The following is a 17,279-nucleotide window of genomic DNA, read 5'->3' as shown; positions in this document are numbered from 1 at the left end:
ATTTTTCATAAAAAGTTTTATTTTGTTATTATTTTTATAATGCTTTTAAATTCATTTGATATATACCTTAAATTGAAGAAGTTTACTATTGAATAAGAATTTATTCTAAGTATTCATCATACAATGATTTATACATATTTAAAAATAAAAAATTTTAATATATAATATATAAATCCCTATATACAAAGAATTAGTTTCATATTTATAATTTATATATAACATTTTTTTATTATTAAACTTTTTTTTGTATGCATCTCATCCGTATAACCTAATATAATAATAAAATTGAACAAACAATTTATTTTCTATGAGAAATTAAATATCCTTTTATTTTTATTCACAATTATCCTTGTATCTATATGAATAATAACAATCGTTTCATAAAATATTACTTAAATTTATCAAAATATAACACTTATGATAATTTTACTTTGTACGAGGAAAAAAAAGGTACAAAGATATTTAATTTCTCTTCCTATAATTGTGAGACACTTTAAAATTTTTTATTTTCTTATAAAATTTTGGAAAACCGAAAAAACCAAAAAAATTCGAAATTTTTCTAGAAAACTGAAAAATTTTCCACAACCAAATGCACCTTAAATCCTTAATTATTCTAGGGTTTCATTTTTCTACGGATTGTATACATATGTACTGTTTAATTTTGGGAATTCGATGAATTGATGGGAATGTATTTATATTTTCTCTTTCAAATTGTTTAGGAAAAAATCCATTTATGTTAAATGAACCCTATAACTATTGGACTCACTGCATTCGACAATTTTGCTTTAATCTTTGTGGGTATTGCTTAATTGTGCATTTTTTACGGTATCACCATAATTGTTAAGAAATTAGATGGATTTTTAATCTTTAAATTATGAGATGATTGAATTCCAGACATGATTTCAAGTTGTATGCTTATTTTGTTAGGGTTTAGAAACTTGTGGATAATGGGTGTTTGGGTGTACTTTTCAAACTGATAACCATGACAATAATCAGTATAATAATTAGATTATAAGATGATTAAAGTCACTAATCTTACGGTTATCTCAATAATCTATCTTATCGCCTCTTTGTTTTGATTTTTTATCCTTAGACCAAAAAATCCATTTTCTGTCTTCTATTAGTTCAATGGTGAATAACAATGGATGGGTGATGCTACAATTTTCTGCAAGATACGTAACTGCAGGTATTCTCCAAGTTTCTTCTTTAATTTGTTAGAATTTGATATGTACTTTTATACATTGATTTTTGAGTATGGATTCCTTAATATCTCCTTCTTTCAAAAAAGGTAAATTGAAAATGAACAATTACATTGGTAAGCTAGCATAGTGTCAAGGGAGCAAAAAGGGAAAACTATATTGAATTTGACTTGATTAAATTTTACCTAAAAAAGGGGAAACTATATTGAATTTGAGTTGAACTATTCCATTGGTAAGAGATTTTGTTCATTGTTAGGTTATAGAGGATAAAAAACGGTAACCTTTTTTTTTTATTCATTCAGACAAAGAACTTTCAAAGAAACTAGTCACTCAAGAATCCAAAATCAGGAAACCATAATAAAATAAGCCAAAGCTACAAGTAATATTACTGCCACTTCACACATTCTTATTTACATTTTTTTTGTGGTTGCTTCTGCCCAAAATGAATCCATCGACTGTAGTGAGTTGTTGAGTAGGTTCTTTTTTGAGTTGATTGTCTTTGAAAAAGATCTATATTTCAGGCCTAATCAACTTGGAAGGTAAAACCCTAACATCTCTTCGGTTATGGTTATCATTATAGTCTACCTTAATTACAAATGAAACTATTGTGAATTGCGGTTTATTTTTGCACAACATAATTTAGTCATATTTTAAGTTTTATTTTAATTAATAATATGTCATGTGTGCAATTTGTAAGGTAGTGAGATTATTTGCTCTTCGTTTACAAGAAAATCAAATAATATGTATTGGAAAAGTTGACCTTCAATCTCAAGTTGTTTAAGGTGATTGAATGGTGTGTGAGAAACTACAAAGGTGGATGTGATACAGACCTCAATAGTGATGCGTGCTGGTGCTTCGAGAGTCTGTTCTTACTTCCTTAGAACAATCGGGTATGTAATTTATACATTTCATAACATTCCCTTATGTCTTTTCAACTTTTATTTAATACACATTAGCGAACTAGGATTAAACAATTGGAAAAGTAGGTTGATATTTCAATAACTTAACCCTAATAATTCATCTATATTGTTGCTAATGTGCAAGGAGTCCAAGATGTTATTAGTTTCATGAATATGGTACTTCCCAACTTCCCATTCAAGTCATATTCATTTATGTTAACTCCATGAATTGAGATTTATTATTTAATAGATAAAAAAGGATTATGAATTTTTGTTCAACTGGGACAAATCGAGTTGAAGAGAGAATTGCCAATTCTTAATGTTGCCTAAGGTACCGTTTAGCAGAAGAACTAAGTGGAACATAAGACATAACTGGACTGGACTGTACTGTACTCAACTGAATTAGATTGGACAAAAAATTTGCATAGCGTTTGGTAAGAATGGAACAGAGCATAACAAGTTGTCTAAAACTGTTTGGTAACAATAGAACGAGACAAAATAAAATGTAAAAATGACCATACTACCCTTTTGCAAAAAAATATTCATAATAACTCTAATTAACATACATAACTTCAAAATAAATATTTTTATTAAAAAAATTATTTAAAATTCTCAAATTAAAGCAATTTCTAATACCAAATAATCAAAATTGATTTAAAATTAACAAAGTTCTAAACCAATACGGTTTCTAAAATCCATAGTTTTAAATAAAAAAATAACAAACCTCAGTTGTCTTCTTCCAATATAGTTTTCGCAAAAAGTAGTTTGGTAACTGCATCCTAGCTATTCCATATCAGTAACAAATTCAGGTTTTCTGTAAACTTTAAACAAACTCGCATGATTTTTGAAGATGACAACTCCATGGTCTTCAAGTCTTCATGTATATTTTTTTAACTCCGTGAGGTCATTAGTAGAAGACGTAACTTCGGATTTCCTCAGATATGGTAGCTATATTGAATTAGATGTGATACTTCTTCAGATGCCGCTTTTCTTTTTTTATTTTGCACCGAGTCTTTGGGATTTGGATCGGAGGAAGTTGCAGTGTTTTGAGGATTAGACATAGACGATGAAAAACTTTCTCCTTCATCGTTATTAATATTTTGAGTTTTTGCCACATCAGCCGACGATTCAGCCATACCACCTGTAGTAGCTCGATCTTTACCAAAAACATTTGTTAGTCGCTTGTATCCAGGGAATGGTTTGATCGCGACATAGTTTTTTGATTGGATGATTCTAGTAAAACAAACAAAGTTACATGTGAAATCATATATTTAATACTTAGATATGAAAACTATATATATATATATATATATATATATATATATGTATATATATATATATATATATATATATATATATATATAATATATATATATATATATATATATATATATATATATATATATATATATATATATATATATGGTAAAGTGAATATACCTAACAACCTTATATAAGCTTAGGTACCTAACCTCATCAAACTACGTCATTTTGCATTAAATTTTCATTGCAATCATCCAAGGTTCTTAAAGTTTATCCCTAAACTTGATTTACTTCAAAAAATTTTGGAAATTCTTCATTATATTTCTCATACATCCTTTCATTTGTAGCGGTAGGATATGAAGCCCATCAGATGGTATTCAATAAAAAGACGTGATGTAAAAGTAAGATATTGTTGAAAATCCAAAGATTTTGGAAGTAATCAAGTTATAGGATTGAAGGTTAAGAACCTTAGGCAATTACAATGTAAATATGATACAAACTGATGTAGTATTATTGAGTTAGGTACCTAAGCTTATATAAGGTTGTTAGGTATATTCACTTTACCCATATATATATATATATATATATATATATATATATATATATATATATATATATATATATATATAATCACTAACATTTAGATATTTCTCTAATATCTCAGAAGAATCAACTACTACACATTTGCGAGCATCGTCCCAACCAAACCCACTTGAATTTTGCATATCATATGCAGTAAAAAATTCATCCTTCAAATATTTGATTTTGTTTCGTATGTGCTTTGCTATTATATTAATACCGACGATCTTTTCCCTCAACTTTAGAAATCTTAATCATAGATTTCAGGCCTAAAGCTTCTATTATCACATCTACCACCGATAACTATAACTGGAAACTTATGACCCTATGAGTTCACATTAATATGCCTTTGAATCTTTGATGCATCCCTATTTGTCTCATTCCTTTTTAATTCTTCTTCACCAGCTTACATTATCTCACTAATTCATATAAATACAACTTTTAACGTTTAAAAATAATATAAAATCAATACAAATCTTTCATTAATAAGGCATGATCAAATTGAAGAAAAAGAACGGGTCAAAAGTGATAACATAAAATTCCATAATGGTTGTTGGTTAGTAAATATTTAAATTTACTCGTCGAGTAATCAAAGTATGAAAGTAATTTTTCACTTATATAAATCGAATAAGGAATTTCAATTTTATCAATTATGCATTCTAGAAGTTCACTTGTTAGTTGTTACAACCTAAAAAATTGGAATTCGCCATCTATACTAACCTCATAAGAATTATAACCACCAAATAAAACAAAAGGATTTTTGTACACATAATTATAAAGTAATCAAGAAGGATTCAAGAAATCAAGTAATTAAAGAAGGCAAAACACATAATTAAAGAAACATATGCAGATGCACTTAATGAAAGGTAGATAAAGAATAAAAAAAATCAGAATCGGATTTTCATTATATAGAAAACTTCAAGCCAATCAAATTTAATACATATATCTAAGAACAAATAGATGTAGCTGGTAAGGTTAGGAGAGAAATAATCAATAATTTGTTCAAGTTAATCAACAAATTACGATACTACTGAAGTTTGAAAAGGAGTTATACATTGGGATGTTAAGCACAGACGACACATATGAGATTGTGGATGGCTTCAGAGTTCATATGACACTAAAATTGATAATCATTAATCTAAAATGAGTTTTTTTGTGCAATTAATATAGGAAGTCGATGATATCTATTTGAAGAACCCGATAATTCCATAAGACTATGAGAATGGTGGAGACGCAAGCTAAGACCCGTTCTAAGGGTTAATTTCGTCAGATTAAAAAAAAATGAAATACGTGTTCCATTGAGTTCCATCTTTTTGGATGTGACTATTTGTTTAGTGAATTGTCCCATTGCACTTGGTTAAATCTTGTTCCAAGTATGCAAACACTCTCTAAAAAATTATAGCTCTAGTAACAAATATTTACCCTTTTGTATATTTAGAAAAATGAAACAACCACAAAATACCATATGGAAAAATTTTAATTCAAATATCCATAAAATGATATATAACCAAATCAATAAGAAGGTGAGAAGTCCCAAAAAAAATTTTAGAAGTGAAAGAAGAATGTAACAAGAAAGTAAAATAAATTTATTGTTTTTACATAACACTGGTTTCAAAGTGTGAAGAGCTCGATCTAATTAATATACACTTGAAAGTCAGACATGGAGAAGCACATCGACTACCTGTCTCATTGAGGGTCTTGCCTCTCTATCTTCCTCAACACATTGTAGTGCAATTCTAACCAGATTCTCCATCACAGTCTCATCATTATATTGATCCCTTATCCAAGGATCCACAATTTCATCAAACCCTTGACTCCTATCTCTCACCCTATTTATTAGGGCATGCTTAATCTCCTCATTTTCATTCTCGCTTGCTGGACTTCTTCCTGTTATCATCTCCAATATCACCACCCCATAGCTAAACACATCAACTTTTGAGGTAATCGGAAGGTTTAAAACCCATTCAGGAGCCATATAACCTCGAGTCCCTCGCATCACGGAGAAGTTCCATTCGCTGATACCACTTCTTCTGTCCAACAATCTGGAAAGACCAAAATCTGCGACTTTAGGGTTGTAATTCGCATCCAACAATATGTTATGGGGTTTCACATCACAATGTAGAACCCATTCCAAGCATTCTTCATGTAAGTAAGCTAACCCTTTTGCAATACCTTTCGCTATATCAAACCTAGTCGCCCAATCAAGTTTATGACCAGAGCTTAAATTTTCAGCCAATGATCCTTTCTCCATATACTCATATACCACAAGCCTATGCTTTCCTTCAGCACAATAACCCCATGTCTGTATCAAATTCATGTGATTCAGTCTCCCAATCGTGCTTATTTCAGCTTGAAACTCAGCTTCTCCTTGGCGATTAGTGTTCGTGAGCCTTTTAATTGCTGCGATCCTGTTGTCTGCTAACCTGCCTTTATACACGATTGAAGCACCACCTCTCCCAATCTCATCACTGAAATTGCGTGATGCCTTTTTCAATTCGCTGTATGTGAATTTCCGAAAATCTGTAGCAGCTGGAAAATAAGTTTTCTCTGTTGCGGATGGGTGTTTACTGCTACAATACATGAATATCACTACACAAACGATCTCAATGAACCCTATCATGCATCCGAACACTAGCACGAACTCAAGCAACTTCGAATTCATATCATGTTTTGTCTTGTAAGTCCTCATGATGGGGGAGAGCACAGCGTCTGGACAACTGAAGCTTGATTGGATGATGGGTTTCTGAGTAAAAGATGATACTAATCTCTTTGGTAGTTTGATATACATCAAATAATCGACTCCCATTTGATACCCATTATGCAAAGAAGTTTTTATGAAGCAATAAGGGATGTCATTCCTCCATCCGAGTTGAAACCCCCTGCAAGTGTCATCCTTTAAGCAATCCTTCTTGCAAGCATCAAGAGTGCAGTTGATGATCAATCGAATATCATAGCCGTAGAATTCTACATGACGAAGCTCAATGAAATCATCACACCCATCTTGCGTGCATAGCTGGAATTCTGGTTCGCACCCATAACTCCAATCATTAGAATCCACCTTCTTGTATCCATGTAAACAAGCGCATGTTCTTCCGAAATCTGGAGAATAAGAACAGAGACTGTTTGGACCACAAGCACCATGAATCTGGCAAGGGTGAGAAAGAGCTTGCCATTGAACTTCCCATCTCAATCTTCTTTCATCGAAGCTGTAAACTCTTAAGTTACCATCTGTATCGATCTTCATAATTCTTTGCGTTCTCATTCCAAAATCAGAAGATCTGAAACTAAAACCATCAGATGAGTTGAATTCACCATTGGAGTCAAGGCTTGCTCTTCGAATATCAATATACTGGAATCTCCCAACTTCCCAAGTTCTTAAACTCGGATGAGGCCAGAAAACAGTAGTTGTTTGTGGGCCATCATAAAGAAGTCGAAGAATGCTATCGTTATCAAAAAAGAGTTTATAGAACCCTGAAGAGTAATTAGTGAAACTTCTTGAAGAAACAAGTTGGGTTTTCTTAGTGAAGAGTTGATTTGGAAGAAGGGTATCGGTGGGATGATCAAAGCTTTGCCAAAGAGGGTTTTCTTCTCCTCCATGGAGCACAAGGTTACCTGTGTTATGTAGTTGTAGTTGCACTAAAGAAGATGTTGACTTCGCCTTTGTTGACCAAATGACGTTTTGATGATCACCAGCATCTGTCAAAACGAGATTCCCATCTTCCGATATGAACAGCGTCGAGTGTTTTCCGTTTACGGGTGCATCTCGATTAGCCATCCAGACCACTGTACGACTCCGGGATGCGGGTTGCTCCGAGAACCAGACAGCAAAGCCATAAGCATTCTCTCCGACTTGATGGAAACCGGCGGTGAAAATTCCGTTGGGTGAAACTAAAATGTCATCGTCGTTATCAACAGATAGAGATGATCCTCGAGTTAAGAAAGAAGAAGAAGAAGATGATGATGATATTGGTATCTGGGAAAGCGTTGATATTGTAAGAACAAGAACATGAAAATGAAAAGGTACAGCCATGATTTCAGCTGTTGGAATAAGTAGAAGCAAATGTTCTAGCTTGATAAATTTTCAGAAAGATATTGGGTTTTTGTACTATAAATAAAATAAAATATTTTGTTGACGCAAATAACGACTTTAAACATGATTTCAATTTTCAGCTGTTAGAATAACACTGTTACATATTTGTATATAACGTGGGCAACTAATTTCTATATTTGAAAGGGCAAGAAAATAAGTGGCTCTAAATTATTGGTATTAATTGTTTTTTTTTTTTTAATTTTCTTATTATATTTCAAAGGGGACAACATTTGTAGTTGCTATAGGTTCAAATGTTGTCACCATAGGTGGCTGCAACAAAAAGTCATCCCCATAGCCTTGTCTCCATAGCCTAGTCACAATGAATACTTTTGTGGTTATATGTAATCTTTTTGGTTGAACGGTGTCATAATGGTTTTACTGTCGACATTCCTAGGTGGCATATATTACCAGCCCCTTGGTCCATTTTTTTCCGGTGGCAATATGTTATGGTCAGAATATTTTTGCCGATGAAAACAATGTGTGTGCATTATGAAGCCGCATTAAAGTGTTGTACATGTATACATTAGAAAAAAAATATAAGAGTTGTATATGGTTATGGTTTGGAAATAATTTTATAGGCAAAAATATTAGCACATCCTATCATATGTAATCCTATCATATGTAGAGGTTGGTAAGAAAAACAAATACTTACCCAACGCTTATGTGATTCATTTTTACCATTAACAAAAAATATCACACTCTTTAGCCTTAGAGACAACATATTATCGTTGTTGGTTTGTGGCTATATATCTTTAAAAAATTAAACGAATATTAAATAAAGTACATCATAGCCAAACCTATAGCAATGAAATATCCTTCCTATAGATATATAAAATTTACATTTTGTTCCAATTTTTTTATAGTTTTTTTCAAACAAAAAAGAAAAACAATAAATTTAACTACAAAAACATTAAAACATCATACAATTTCAAAACATTTACAACATATTATCTTATAGAGTTGTTTACCAGAACATACTATGTAATTTAAAATTGTTGTAAAGTTTTGTACAAATTATACATTCATTCACACTCATAAGTTGCCACCAAACATGTTCTCACTTCCTCCTAACACTGTTAAGATCTTGTCGGATAACACACTGAATGGATATTAGGTAGGTATCCATGTCATGATCATGCTGAATTCTTTCCTCTAAACCATATATACACCAGTCTCTTATAAATTCTAGAGGGTGTGTAGCATTTAAGAAAACAGATTGTGCAACCATTTTTTGCTTGGGTTGATGTGGGGATGAGTGCTCCCTTTGCTTAAGATGAGGCTTATAATAGAAGAAGAAATGGGTAGGCACAAATCAAATTAAACATCTCCTCTAGTACGCAAAACCAACCACCTTACCACTAAGCTCAAACTACTTGTGCGTATGTGCGTGTGTGTGTGTTTATATATGTGTGTGTGTCTGTATATACAGAGAGAGACAGAGAGAGAGAGAGACAAAAAAACACGGACAATTAATTGTTAGATGTTAAATTCACCAAGTTAGTCAATTCGTCTATGTCTGGTTTGAAAATAATGTATAATCTTGATTACTAGTATATGCCTCAACCTTTAAATATAATGTATAATCTTGATTACTACTACTATTATTTTGATTTTGATTTTGATATCCATCTTGATCTTTATTATTATTATTATTATTATTATTATTATTATTATTATTATTATTATTATTATTATTATTATTATTATCTAATTTTATTATATATGCTATATTTTTTTTAAATGTATAACAATATTTTAAAGCTAAAAAGTATATTTTCAAATGTATAAATATATATTTATGGTATTTATTTGTTTTAAAAAAGTATTCATACATTTAAGTATGTATTTAAATTTTATATATTTGAAAGCATAATCATACTAATACTTTTAAAAAATCTTATTTATTTGTATTTAATAGGTATGAATATGTATTTATTTCATATAAAAAATAATATATTCATATAAATATGAAAAACACCTATTAATATGGTTTATATAGTATTAAAAAACATTTATACGTGTACAATACTTATTTATACATAAATATTTGTATGATAAAATATATGTAAAACTTATGTTGTTTAAACAATATAATTCATATTAATAAGTATTTTTCATATCTATATTTTATTCGGCATATATATATAATATATATATATATATATATATATATATATATATATATATATATATATACCTATTAATTACAAATAAATACAATTTTTAACATAAAAATAACCTTTTGAATGTGTAAATATGTTTTTAGTGGTATACATATGTTTTTTAAATATATAAATATGCAGTTAAATATATAAATATGTTTTTTAAACATATAAATACCTTTAAAATATATTTGTACATTTAAAAAGTATTTTTAGCTTTAAAATATATATTTATACATTTAAAAATATATGCAATACATTCATAAAATATATAATAAGAAGAACAAATATTTATAATAATAATAATAATAATAACAATAATAATAATAATTATAATAATAATAATTATTATTATTATTATAACAACAACAACAACAACAACAACAACAACAACAATAATAATAATAATAATAATAATAATAATAATAATAATAATAATAATAATGTAGTGTTATGGACATTGTATATTAAAGTCCATGAATGTATACAAAAAAATTCTTTTTAGCTTAGCGATAAAGTTTTTGCTTTGTGTATCGATGGCAGGGGTTTTGAATCCTGCCACTCCCTTTTGACTTTTTTTAAGTAATGAAAAAAAATATTTGTCATATCAGCGGCTGTAACATCCTAAAATCCTAGACTAGGTTCTTAAATTAATAAATTAAATAATTGAAATATGATCTATATAATTTAATAATTATGGGTTAGTCATATCATTAACTGATATGAAGTTTAGAAATTTGAAAGTGAAAATGATAACATATTAAAAGTTTAAGGGCCAAAAGTGTCAAATTGGCAAAGTGAGTTGACCAAATGGTTGACTCAATTAGTGCAAAGGACTACCAAAGTTATAAAAATGGATGAAAGAGGACTCTACATGTCAAAACTAAAGTTAAAAACACCAAATATGAGTTTGGGGTGGAAATGGACAAAATAAGCAAACTTGAGGGGCCAAAAGTGAAAGAGTTAGGAAATAAGATGCACATGATCCTCTCTATTCTCTTCAAATCGTGTTTTGTATCCAGTGGACTTATTCAATGGTGATCCTTCATCTTTTTCCCATCTAAGGTTCGATTCATGAGGGGAATTGAGCAGTCAAGTAAAGAAGAGAAGGAAGAAAGGCTTACAAGTTAGAATCTTTTCTCACTTAACCTAGACATTCAAATTTGTGAAGTGGGTTTAACCCCAATATTGATTTTAGCTTGTCATGAATGTTAGGATTTGGTTTTCTAACCTCCCTTAAGTATTTTTGATGATTCTAACCTCAAACCAGTCACTATATTAGTGGATTACTGGATTAGATGATTTTGGTGAAAACCCTCATAAACCCTAGAAAACCCACATTGGGGATATTGCAATAGATGATGAAATTAGATTGGATTCTATGACCTAGATGATATTTAATAGCAACAAATCCAAGTGGAGTGCTCAAATTCATCCACGATGGTATAATCAAGCATAAGCTGGTTTTGGGGAAAATTCATGATGAAAACGATAGAATCCTTTGCATATGAGCATTTAATGAGTAAATGATACTCATAAACATGAGTTGATACTAATGATATGATTTGAATGCAATACCATGAAGGTTTGAGTGATATATAGTTAAATTAATGGAATAATTGGTCATAAGAGCATTATGGGAAATCTAGGGATAACTAAATGATGATTGACATATTAGAAGCAAATGGCATTCATGAATACGAGTTGATACTCTAGAGATGATATTGGAACATAAACATGAAGGAATGTTAGTGAAGTTATAACTCTAGTGATTCTTTTAACCCAAAGGGCAATTTAGGAAATATAGAATGGAATTGAGGATTCCATAGCTGGATTAAGTATTTACAATGAGATTAATTATGGTTTTATGTACTTGACAACACCCAATAATATATTAAATGATTTGGGAATAAGGCATATTGGTTAAAGAGTGTTTTTGAGTAACTTGAGCTCTTAATCCTTTCATTTGATTATTTGCAAGCATTATGAACTTATCATTTTGATTCAGGACTTAATGAATTAAGTTGAATGTTTTGACATGATAAAACATCCTCTAGTAGTGCTTTGAAACCTTTAAAAGTGTTACAATTGGTTACCTAAAAGACCAAAATCATCCAAACAAGTTTAAGACTAAAAGAATGCGTTTTTTGGGGGTGTTTGGGCTGCTACGGGATGCCATCCGTGTGGTCAGGCATGCGACACATGCACAAACATCAAAGTGCCCAGTTAGACCAAAAATGTAAACTTTAGTATTTTTCTGATAACTTTTGCATGCGTACTCGGATTTACATGCAGTTTTCGCCTACGTTCATAGTTTTTCATAAGGAATGAGTTAAAGTAATAAAATTTAGTAATGGAATCTTTGATGGGTATTTTGGTCATTTTGATTGACCTTTACTTACGTGTTATGTAACACCCCGAAGTTGAGGTCATTTCAATTTTAGCCATTTTTATGAATAAATATTGCATTTTAGTCCTTAAGTATAAGAAAGAGTGCAAAATGACCCATAGTGGAATTTTGGTGATTTTGGGCAATGGGGTAGTACGTTGAGTGTACTAGGGCGAACTTTAGTACGTTGGGCGTACACTTGGTACGCATGGTGTACGTGGAGAAACTCCAAACCCTAATTTTTAGAGTTTGGTCCATATAAAAGCATCCTTATGGCCTCATTTATCACTCCCTCATCAGCCTCCATCTGAGAAAAACTGTCACACCCCCGGCTACTGGCGGAAATGCCGAGGTGCGCGACGTAAATTAGTGATCATAGTTATTGAACATACATTGAACCGTACAAATATACTCTTCTGTTATTACCAAAATAGAAATTACATTGAAAATAACTATCGTTAAATCGCGACACACGCCTAACAACCGACGTTTACAAAGGTGTAATAAAACAATGGAAAGTATTCTATCAAAATCCTTCCAACTTGCTAATAAACCTGAGAACACATGCATTAAGATACGTCAACAAAATTGTTGGTGAGTTCTACAGGTTTTGACACAAAGTATTTTTGTAACCAAAAGTGTTTTATAAAATTATTTTGATCACCCAGCTTTTATAAATACGTACTTTTCTATCAAAATTATAAAATAATTGAGTTATAAAAATGTATTTGGACTCATTTATAAATACCATTTGTTCAAGTCTAAAACTACAAATTTTGACAAAATACACATAAGTAAAACAAACTTATATCAAACTTTACGGTTCCCATTACCAAAATGTATTTTAAATAAGGATTTTGAATATCAATTTATATAAAGTAAAGTCATATCACCCATTGTGAAATCATAAAATGTCAAATTTTACTCATGAACCCTTGTACAAGCGTTCATATAGTTTATAGGTAAAACTCATAAGTTTCGAATTTATAAACTTTGTAAAATCGTACGTAGTATTAATTGAGTGTTATCTACTGTGACATCCCCAAAATCTCGGCCAGAAAAGACCGATTTTCATTTATGCTTTTAAATATTTTCAGAGTAAATCCTTTTGATTTGAAAGAGTTGCGGAATTTGTTCCCAAAACAAAACATGATAAAATAATATTTATCAAAGCATTTCATCAAGAGATGCATTTCATTATATAATCAAAACTTGGGATGTTATGTTCCGATACAGACCATAAAGCATAAACGATAAACATTACAAGTCATTCAACAAATATATACATATACAGACTTGTAAACAAAACAACAAGATGATCCATCCATCTTACGCCCTTGTGCCACTTCCTGTAATACAAATAAAACTGAGTGGGTCAGGCTTGGGAGCCTGGTGAGCATATAGGGTTTTCAACCCACAATAAATAAGTTATATTTAATTTCACCAACCAATCACTATCCCGATTACCCATTCCCGTTATCCTCACTTTACGTCCCTAAAACAACTATCTCAAGGGACCTAATCTAGGATTTTCATCGGGACGGACATCACTGCGAAGGGGTTTCCTCAACAATAGATATCCTAAAGGCAACCATGAGGGGGATAGAGTACACCGGTGAACACATCGTTCACAACACCTATAGGTTATGAACCTGCTAGCGTTCCACTGGACTGTCTAGAAAGAGTCCGTGGTCGTTATCCATACTCCGCTGAATAACTAGATCAACAACAACAACAACATCGAGGCCTCTCATCTGTTTATTACACACTAACTATCTACCCATGTTCTACCCAACATATTAGTAGATAAAATATATATTTTCATACGTAGTTTAAAGAAAACCTGTATAGCATGCTTTAATCAACACATATATCACATAACAGATGAGGCACACACACACATAACACCTATCTCATAAAGAAATAAGCAGATCTATAAGATAGAAGAGAGTGAATACTCATTCACACATAACACAACCAAATATATACACATAGCACGTGTTTTTATATAAAATACTTCGTATTATTGTATTAGAAGAAAATAACTACACACTCACTTGATCAGAAGACGATCCGACAGCACTACGGCTTATAGAAGTAGTAATCCACAGCAAATCTGGAAGATCTCCTCGAAAATCAAACTTCTCGCGGGCAGAGCTTCGACTCGGGAACCGCGCTTCTCGGGATCTTCGGGATCTCGGGACTTGCCTCGGGGCTAGAGTATGATACCGGGACTTCGGGGTAGCTTCGGCACGAAAAACGATGCAAAAGACTAGAGAGAAGAGAAGAAAATGAACAAGAATTATGGCTGCCTTCGGATCCCCTTTTATAGAGGCTGGAGCCTCGGAGTACGCGGGGCGTACTGCGTTACGCGGGGCGTACTGCCCAAAACGTCATTGCTTACGTATCCGAAGTGCTCGAGTGCGAGTGTCGACATCCCTCGGAGTACGCGGGGCGTACCTCGGATCAGATCGGTGACTCCTTCGGATAATGCTTCCGAATTTTGATTTAAATTTAAATACAAAATGATTAATAAACTTCGGAAATTCATAACTTCTTCATACGAACTCTGTTCTCGCCTAACTTTTTATCGCTTCGATACCAACAACGAGATCTTCGATTCTCATTTAGATTGCTTCGGCTAACAACCGCTCGATCTCAATTCGAGTATTTCAGGCTGTATACCGCTAAGCCGGAACTTCGATAAATCATAACTTCCTCATACGAAGTCAGATTTGGGCGTTCTATATATATTCGGAAACCTCGTTCCGACTACTACAACATTAACCAAAGATATTAAGTTTATTTTACACTTAAATTTTGACGCTTATTTTTATTCTTAATTAATCAGACCACATAATTAAGCAATTAAGCACAAAACACATAATACTCAAATAATACATTCTTATTATTTCAAAACGGGTTACAAAGGTTAACCTAGACTATTATATTGCTAAATATGGCAAGCCCGGAAACACAGGCGTTACAATTCTCTCCACCTTAGAATGATTCCGTCCCCGGAATCACACATCAACAAACAAATGCGGATAGCGACTCAACATGTCACTCTCCGTCTCCCAGGTGAGATTCAGCCCATTCGTGTGTTTCCATCGGACAAGCACTAACCCAACCATCTTGCGTCGCAATTTCTTAGTCTTTCGGTCAACAATTGCCTCTGGTTCTTCAATCAACCTTTTGTTCTCATCAATTCTCAATTCAGAAATTGGAATTATGTTGGGAACTTCTCCTGTGAACTTCCTCAAATAACACACATGAAAAGTGTTGTGAATTCCATTCAGTTCTTCGGGTAATTCGAGCTTGTAAGCTTGGTTCCCAATCCTCTGAAGAACTTTAAACGGTCCAATAAACCTTGGACTCAACTTTCCCCTTTTACCAAATCTTATAAGTCCCTTCCACGGCGAGACTTTAAGCAAAACCGAATCCCCAACCTCAAAAGTTATCGGTCTCCGCTTCTTGTCAGCATAGCTCTTTTGACGATCCTGAGCCGCTAACATTCTTTCCCTAATTATTTTCAACTTTTCAGCAGTTGGATGAACCAACTCCGGTCCCATAAACTGCTTTTCCCCAGCCTCGAGTACGCGGGGCGTACCTCGGATCAGCTCGGTGACTCCTTCGGATAATGCTTCCGAATTTTGATTTAAATTTAAATACAAAATGATTAATAAACTTCGGAAATTCATAACTTCTTCATACGAACTCCGTTCTCGCCTAACTTTTTATCGCTTCGATACCAACAACGAGATCTTCGATTCTCATTTAGATTGCTTCGGCTAACAACCGCTCGATCTCAATTCGAGTATTTCAGGCTGTATACCGCTAAGCCGGAACTTCGATAAATCATAACTTCCTCATACGAAGTCAGATTTGGGCGTTCTATATATATTCGGAAACCTCGTTCCGACTACTACAACATTAACCAAAGATATTAAGTTTATTTTACACTTAAATTTTGACGCTTATTTTTATTCTTAATTAATCAGACCACATAATTAAGCAATTAAGCACAAAACACATAATACTCAAATAATACATTCTTATTATTTCAAAACGGGTTACAAAGGTTAACCTAGACTATTATATTGCTAAATATGGCAAGCCCGGAAACACAGGCGTTACAATTCTCTCCACCTTAGAATGATTTCGTCCCCGGAATCACACATCAACAAACAAATGCGGATAGCGACTCAACATGTCACTCTCCGTCTCCCAGGTGAGATTCAGCCCATTCGTGTGTTTCCATCGGACAAGCACTAACCCAACCATCTTGCGTCGCAATTTCTTAGTCTTTCGGTCAACAATTGCCTCTGGTTCTTCAATCAACCTTTTGTTCTCATCAATTCTCAATTCAGAAATTGGAATTATGTTGGGAACTTCTCCCGTGAACTTCCTCAAATAACACACATGAAAAGTGTTGTGAATTCCATTCAGTTCTTCGGGTAATTCGAGCTTGTAAGCTTGGTTCCCAATCCTCTGAAGAACTTTAAACGGTCCAATAAACCTTGGACTCAACTTTCCCCTTTTACCAAATCTTATAAGTCCCTTCCACGGCGAGACTTTAAGCAAAACCGAATCCCCAACCTTAAAAGTTATCGGTCTCCGCTTCTTGTCAGCATAGCTCTTTTGACGATCCTGAGCCGCTAACATTCTTTCCCTAATTATTTTTAACTTTTCAGCAGT

The 17,279-nt window shown here is 32.4% G+C and overlaps 1 protein-coding gene across 1 annotated transcript; it reads right to left on the bottom strand.

The window, feature by feature from the left end:
- Positions 1 to 5,483: 5,483 nt before the first annotated feature.
- Positions 5,484 to 8,067, bottom strand: LOC145054892 (putative receptor protein kinase ZmPK1). The gene has a single exon (XM_079003156.1). It carries the CDS (start codon positions 7,968 to 7,970, stop codon positions 5,595 to 5,597), a length of 2,376 nt encoding a protein of 791 aa, XP_078859282.1. The 5' UTR covers positions 7,971 to 8,067; the 3' UTR covers positions 5,484 to 5,594.
- Between the last annotated feature and the right edge of the window lie 9,212 nt (positions 8,068 to 17,279).

Source organism: Lactuca serriola, chromosome 5, assembly GCF_051521515.1.
Source record: "Lactuca serriola cultivar US96UC23 chromosome 5, Lser_US96UC23_V15, whole genome shotgun sequence".
Taxonomy (NCBI): domain Eukaryota; kingdom Viridiplantae; phylum Streptophyta; class Magnoliopsida; order Asterales; family Asteraceae; genus Lactuca; species Lactuca serriola.
Note: the sequence above shows the minus strand (reverse complement) of the source record. Positions and strands in the feature narration are given on the sequence as shown.